The sequence below is a fragment of the Phaseolus vulgaris genome, chromosome 10, assembly GCF_051622355.1.
Source record: "Phaseolus vulgaris cultivar YP4 chromosome 10, ASM5162235v1, whole genome shotgun sequence".
Taxonomy (NCBI): domain Eukaryota; kingdom Viridiplantae; phylum Streptophyta; class Magnoliopsida; order Fabales; family Fabaceae; genus Phaseolus; species Phaseolus vulgaris.
Genome location: NC_143507.1, coordinates 41417961 through 41424875, shown reverse-complemented (window position 1 = coordinate 41424875; position 6915 = coordinate 41417961). Strand labels below are relative to the sequence as shown.

The following is a 6915-nucleotide window of genomic DNA, read 5'->3' as shown; positions in this document are numbered from 1 at the left end:
AAATACTTTTAGAAGAATTCAAAAATTACGAATTTTTTACTTAGAAACAAACTCGTTGTATTTTGTTTCAGCTTGAATATTTATAGACGTTTATTTTTAATAACATAATAGAATAGGTCAAAGTTGTGGAAATAATATATTTAATCCTATAAGTTGAATAATACTTTCTTATTGATTAAGTTATTTAATAAAAAAATAAAAAAATATGTTATGAAAAAATGTGCTGTGCTTTATTCTTGGATATCCTATACATCTCTTTTAATCATACTAATTTAATCATACTAATGATAGAATGAAAATACGAGACTAATTAGCGTGAAGTTCGAAGGATGTCTCTTCTTTTCCAATAAAAAGTTGCTTACTCCAAGAACTTCTGACCAGTTTTCCTTCTTCTGGGTTCATTAATGTCAAGGTTGTTGTTGCCCGAGGACAATGTTGTGGCGCCATGCAAAAGCAAGATGCTAATTGATAAATTATTTTCTGCAATAAAACCTATTGATAAAACTTTGTTTGAAGAGTTCTTCACAAAATTTGGCATGTTTTACATGTAATTCATGCTTTTGAAAACATGAATAGTTTCAATAGAGTTCATCATCTCACTCAGTGATTGACAATACAGTTGGATGACATTTAATCAAGGAAGCTACTTCATCCACCAAAAGAAAATAATGATACTGTGACTTTTTACAAATCTCATCACAGTTCCTTTAGGAAGTGTCAAATGCAAGTTAGAATGGAGTAGGGGACTAGGATGAGATGTAGCCCCCCTTATTAGGGATTGTCTTTTAATAAAAGCAATTCCAATGTTTAGATTTAAAGTGAACATATGCCTATGATCTTCAAGGATGGCACCAAATTTAGGTGCATCATCCTTTAGTTGAACAATTCTATCTACTATCATTTACAATCTACCTCAAGGATCACATTCTATGTTCCTATTTCAATGGTTCATAAAAAGGTAAAACATATTGAATGCCTTACAAACATAAAAATGTAATAAGAAGATTTATAGTTTTGCATTTTCAATCTTTAACTTGCTCCTCCATGTCAATATCACAGAAAAATGATTGGAATGGTGAAACTGTGTAGATGAAACCCGTGATCATTTCCATGTTTGCTAAGCGTTTGGGGGGATATAATCTGTAATGAATAGGCAATTAAGTGTAACAAAGTGTCTGTGTTGGCATTCTGAAAGTGGACCAGCCAAGAAATTTGGCTTTGTATGCGCGTGGCTTGACTTGGTGAACTCTGATATCTAAAATGAGGTAGTGGATTGTGCAAAATAGTACTGTAGTAGAAGAAGCAAAGGTGGTAATGATGAGTGATGAATGAAGAGAGGAGAGTAAGAAAAGTTAGTGGCCTTGGAAGGGATGATGGGGTGGTAAATTAATTGGGAGAGAAGTTATAGTCCTTGGAGACACAAAGGAAAAGAAAAAGAAGAGAAAAGGTAAGGAGAAAGGCATGAACAATGGGAAAAAGAGGTACACCACTAGGCACCAGCAACTCGAGGACCAAAAATGAATAGGACTGAGGCTGGGGTTGGGCCTGAAAAGGAGAGGGTGGTTTTGTCCTTCTGACACACTTGCACATGGGGATGGCTGCTACTTTTGTTCCTCTCTAAGCCATTCTTTTCCTCTATCTCTCTCTCTTTCATTGTGAATGAGAAAGACAAATGTATTATTCAATTTTACTTTTGGGAGAGACAAATATGTTATTCTGTAATTTTATATGTTAGACAAACCAATGTGGATTTAGTTCATAGAAACAGCAAAAGTTCATTAGTTTAGAGAAGACTAAGAAGACCCTTTAGTTCATTACAAGTATTTGAGTTTGGACACTTTTCAAAATTTATCTTATCTATTTTTTTTTTTAAAAGAAAGTTGCTTTTTGGGAGAGACAAATATATTATATTATATTATAGTGAGAATTTGATGAGAAAGAGAGAGAGGACAGGATGCTGTGGTGTGGGGCTGTGGGATAGGGACTGCCCCTTCATCATTATGTTGACTTCACCCCTACCCTTCACACACCTTCTCGTCAAACACCTTTCACCATAGCGAATTTTCCACCACGTCACTCTCCTCTTTTTCCTTCTTTTCTCCTTCCCCTTGTCTCCAAGGATGCTAATCACCAAAGATGCACGAACCATTTTGCAGCAAAATCGTCCATTTTCAAACCTGAAACTGCTCTCAACAAGGCTTTGTGCCATCCTCTGTCTCACCCGATATGGCTCCCTCAAACCTGAAACTGCTCTCAACAAGGCTTTGTGCCATCCTCTGTCTCACCCGATATGGCTCCCTACCGTTACTTCATTCTCAACCTCGCTATTCTCACTTCCAACACCTCAACATAATGCAGCTATTCTCACTTCCAACACCTCAACATAATGCAACACACGTTATGCCGTTGTTGTGAAAACCATCAAAATAGTAATGCTATGTATATTGACAGCATAGGATGATTGACATATGGTTCTTTTCTTGTCTCAAACCATCGCATTGCTGAGATCCTGTTAAATGGATTGTTCTACTTTGTTATTATGTTAACCATCATTGATTAGAACACGGGTTTGTGAAGTGGAACACAAATACGACAATAACTTTGAATTTAGGAAATTATACATCTGATATAATTTACATATTATAGACATGTCCTTATCATCTATGTCTTAATCATAGGTAACATAAATACCATATTATTTCAATATAACTCCCAAGTGCACATTCTGTCTTTTCAAGGAGAATATCTTGATGGCCTTCACATTATAACTTCTCCAACTTCTATCAAAATTTTCTTTTACTTTTCTGTATATGTAAACATACAATATAAAAAAATCACTCTTTTATTATATATGATAAAACTGAACAAACTTGTACAGTACTCTCTTTTTACCTCTCTTTGGTTGCAGTATTGTTTATTTATTTGGTTAGATAATGGCAAAAGGGATGATGCTGGCATGAACTGGAGGAGGCCGAAAAGAACCCATCAGAAAGTGAGCAAATATATTATGAAACATCTTTTATAGTATACGGCTATCACGCAAAGTCAATATAAAAAGAGATGCATCATTCCCCTCCTAGTAATTCGTAATGATGAGAACTCCAAAATTTTCAAAGTGGGTCCTTCCTCTCACAGACCCTACCCTCTATACCCCACCACAATCCATCCAAATTCTCAACACACCAAAGAAACAGTTAACAAGCAATTCACCACAACATTATACAACAAAGCTAACACTTTAATTAAATCAACACAAGAGTAACCATTTGAGCAGCAAACAATAATATCACATGCCTTAGCCTCCCTTCAGTACCATCATCTATTATCTCTCAGCTACCACCTAACATTATACACCTCATATTGATATGTAGACAAGAAATGGATGCCCTGTGTTCCCCGTTTCTCCATCTTCCTTGCAATGATTCGACCTTGTCCTTTATTCTTCTGCTACCGCTCCCTAAGGTTAGAGAGCTAGGAGTCTCTCTAGCTACCATTAATGAAGTTGAATATATGATGAACTGCTTCTGCAATGTCACTTGCTGAACGAAGATTACAGCCTTCTTCAATCTGCATTATTGCCACACCACGCCAAAGTCCATTATTTATCATCCAAAATAAAATAAAAGAAAGTTGAAGTGTAGTACAGTCAAGGAATATACTAATGTTAAATGAATAGTGATTTACCAAAGGTCCAAAAAGAAATTCTCCCTATAATTATAATTATAATTGTAGACAATGTTGGAAATAGGGAAGGCAGGTTTTGCTTAGATTGCAAGTCAGAAAATAATAGTACACTGACTTGATTCCACTTTGTAGAGTTGACCATATTTAAAAATAAAACAATTGAGGTGAAAAGACATAGTAATACCTTGAGATTGAGGGAGTAAAGGACAGAAGTCTCTGAGGAGGTGATGTTGAGGTGCAGAATGGTTAGCCTAAGGTCCTCCAGAGCAACAATGACCTTTATCAATTGCCCTGGCCTCCTTTGGCACTCAATTTTCAAGTTCACATGGGTTTGAATCAAGGTCACTTTTATGTCTGCTGCCTCTGACTTGTTTTCTGCCTTCATCTCATCCCCACAGTTCACTTCCTCACTGGTTGATGACCTCATTCCATAGCCATGTGGTGATGAAGATGATGATGGTGGAGGGGCATTAGACAACATAGTGGAAGAAGAACCACCTCCCTCTTCATTCTTTCTCATCCTTTTTTGTGCCTCAAGGGACTGAAGCAACTGCTCCAACTCCTTCACAAAATCTATTGCACCCCCAATTATTGAGGCTTGGTCACCCTACACCGTGAATAATGATCCAACACATCAGTGTCAATAAAAAGGGTAAAAAAACAAAAACAAAATTTTTCAGCATCCCACACTGAAAAAGGTTGGATTTTTAGCACGGATAAAGCAAGAGAAGGGACTTGGAAAAGGAAAAAAAAAAACTTTCCTCAGTATGGATATTGTTTTCCAGTCTGAATTTAAATGGACCTCAGGGATTTATGTTGTAATTCTTAAATACACTTTTATTATCTAAATTATCAAAATAAAACTCCAATTCTTCTGAGTAAACAAAAATAATCACTTTGAGAAAAATGGGGTTGACAATTGGACTCCATACAACAAAAAATTGAGTGAATATAATGCATACCCTTTGAATATAGGAAGGAGGCATGAGGGACCTTAGAACACTGAGATGGTCATTCATCTGGCGTCGCCGGTTGCGTTCAACAGCAATGTGGGTCATGCGTTGGTTCTCCACATCTTCCTTGTTCTTGCTTGGCCTTGTTCTCTTTCTCTTTCTCCTTTCCCTTGTGGCTGCTGGCTGAGATTTGGGACATGATTGTGATACTTTGTGGGGTTCCTGGTTGCACTCATAGCTCACTTTCTCAACACACAAAATTGAAAGTGGGTGTTGGAGCTCATTGCTTTCTGACTTCACTGGCGACTGCATCTCCAACATGTCGTGTGTCACACAACTCTCTAGCTCCAATGCTGCCTGAACTTGTGCTTCCATTCTTGGAACATAGGCCATTCCCTCCCACGGTTTCTTAATGTGCTGCAGTCTCAGAAGTGTTTGAAAGCTTGGCTCTTTCAAAGGGAAAAATTGTGGGGACTCCACACTCTGAAGCATCTGAAGGAAAGGCATGTTGTCCTCCAAACTCGATATCAGAAGCTGCTCTTCCTCCTCTAGTCTCAGGCTTTCTTCATCAACCAGAACTTGGTCAAAACAATTCACACCCAAGGGGTCTCCAAAGAACTGCAAGAGAAGGAATTTAGCACATGGAGTGAGAAACAATGGCAAGAGAATAATAACAAGGCATTGGTTTTATTTCACTCTCACACCCAACTGAATTGAAAAGAATAATGAAAGGAATATACGGCTCCATTAATGGTGTTGGGGTTGGGTCAGAATGGAGAAGAGAGTAAGTATATACAGGAAAGTGAGCAATAAAAGAGGAACTAAAGAGGAATGTCAAAGAAGGGAGCAGATACATGTATTTTCAGGAAAATAGTAACACAATGGTGCATTTAATGCATACGTCTTGAGTAGTAAATGCAGTACTTTTCTTGTATCCAGAAATGGGGTTGGAGGAAAAGGAAAAGGAAGAAGAAAAGGGGTGGCTGGGAGAGTATGGAAAGAAAGTAGAAAATAGTAAGTAGAAAGTAGTAGTATTAATTAGTAGTATAATAGTAGTAGTAGTAGAGTAAGTAACACATACACAGGAATTGAGGGGTCCTTGGAGCCTCTCCATCAAAGCTGAGCAGTGATCAAAGTATATGGTCTTAAATGCTGCTACCTTAGGCTTCTATGAGGGTGACCAACATTCCGTATGGTAGTGATACTAACAAAAGAATGGTAATAAATGTAAGCCCTAAGGAGAAGCAGAGCGAGACCCCATTCGAGTAACTAACACCCCCGCAATATATTCCTTTGTGTTTCTGATGCCTTTGCTAGCCTCTTATATATATACAGAGAGAGAATAATAATAATAATAATAATGAATATTAAAAACAATAAATGGTGTGTTTGTTTGGAAGAAGGTTGAGGTCACAGAAGAGTAGTAGAAGTAGAAAGTAGGGGATGATATGGGAAGAGGGTGAAGAGAGGGATGTGGTAAGAAACGAAAGGTGGAAACTTGTGAACTGGGGTTAGAAGAGATATGCTTTGGTTTGCAATGAGATGCATTTGAAACAGTGTTGTGAAGAGTTGGTAAGAGAGAGAGAGAGAGAGAGAGTGTGTGTTTGAGGGAGTTACTTGTCTGGTTTACAAGGTCCCAAGCATTATTGGCGGTGGCAGTTTTGTCCAACAGCGGGGACAGACAGTTGTGGGACTCTCTCTCTCTCCCATCTTTCTATGTCATGAGATGAGAGAGAAAGAGAAAAAAGAAAATGGAAAAAAAGAAGAAAGAAGCAGAGGGCTGGAAAGGCCTTCTGTGGATTGTGTGGTCTGCATGATGATGATGATGGATCATGTCCAATTTCCTATTCAGGCTAATATTAGTTACACATGACAACAAAATCACATACCATACATCATATTTTTATTATTATTATTTTCTCACTCACTCCAATTTTAATCTATATTTCACCATTCAAACATACTTCAAATAACTAAAAAAGTGAGAGCATGAACCTTGGAGACATCCCAATAATATATACACTATCACACTAATAATATACTCTAACTATAACCACATGATTAAAAAACTTTCACTTAATATATTGTTCCCAGAAAATAATGTAATTAATTTTTTTTAGTTTATTTATGTGTACATATATAACAATCCAAGGATATCATTTTAAATAGATAAATAACATGCATAAATTTGTAGTTCTTGTTAGAAATCTAACTTTTGACTAGGCATAAAAAAAACAAATCTATAATAATATAAGTGAAACAATTTTTATTTTACAAG

At 36.8% G+C, this 6915-nt stretch overlaps 1 protein-coding gene across 1 annotated transcript; it reads right to left on the bottom strand.

Moving 5' to 3' along the window:
* Nucleotides 1–2978: 2978 nt before the first annotated feature.
* LOC137818875 (transcription factor bHLH67) lies at nt 2979–6458 on the bottom strand. Its single transcript, XM_068622512.2, has 4 exons — nt 5719–6458; nt 4647–5255; nt 3869–4291; nt 2979–3567 (listed from the first exon to the last, which is right to left on the bottom strand). The coding sequence occupies exons 1-4, from the start codon at nt 5749–5751 to the stop codon at nt 3484–3486; spliced, it is 1149 nt and encodes a 382-aa protein (XP_068478613.2). The 5' UTR covers nt 5752–6458; the 3' UTR covers nt 2979–3483.
* Nucleotides 6459–6915: the final 457 nt, after the last annotated feature.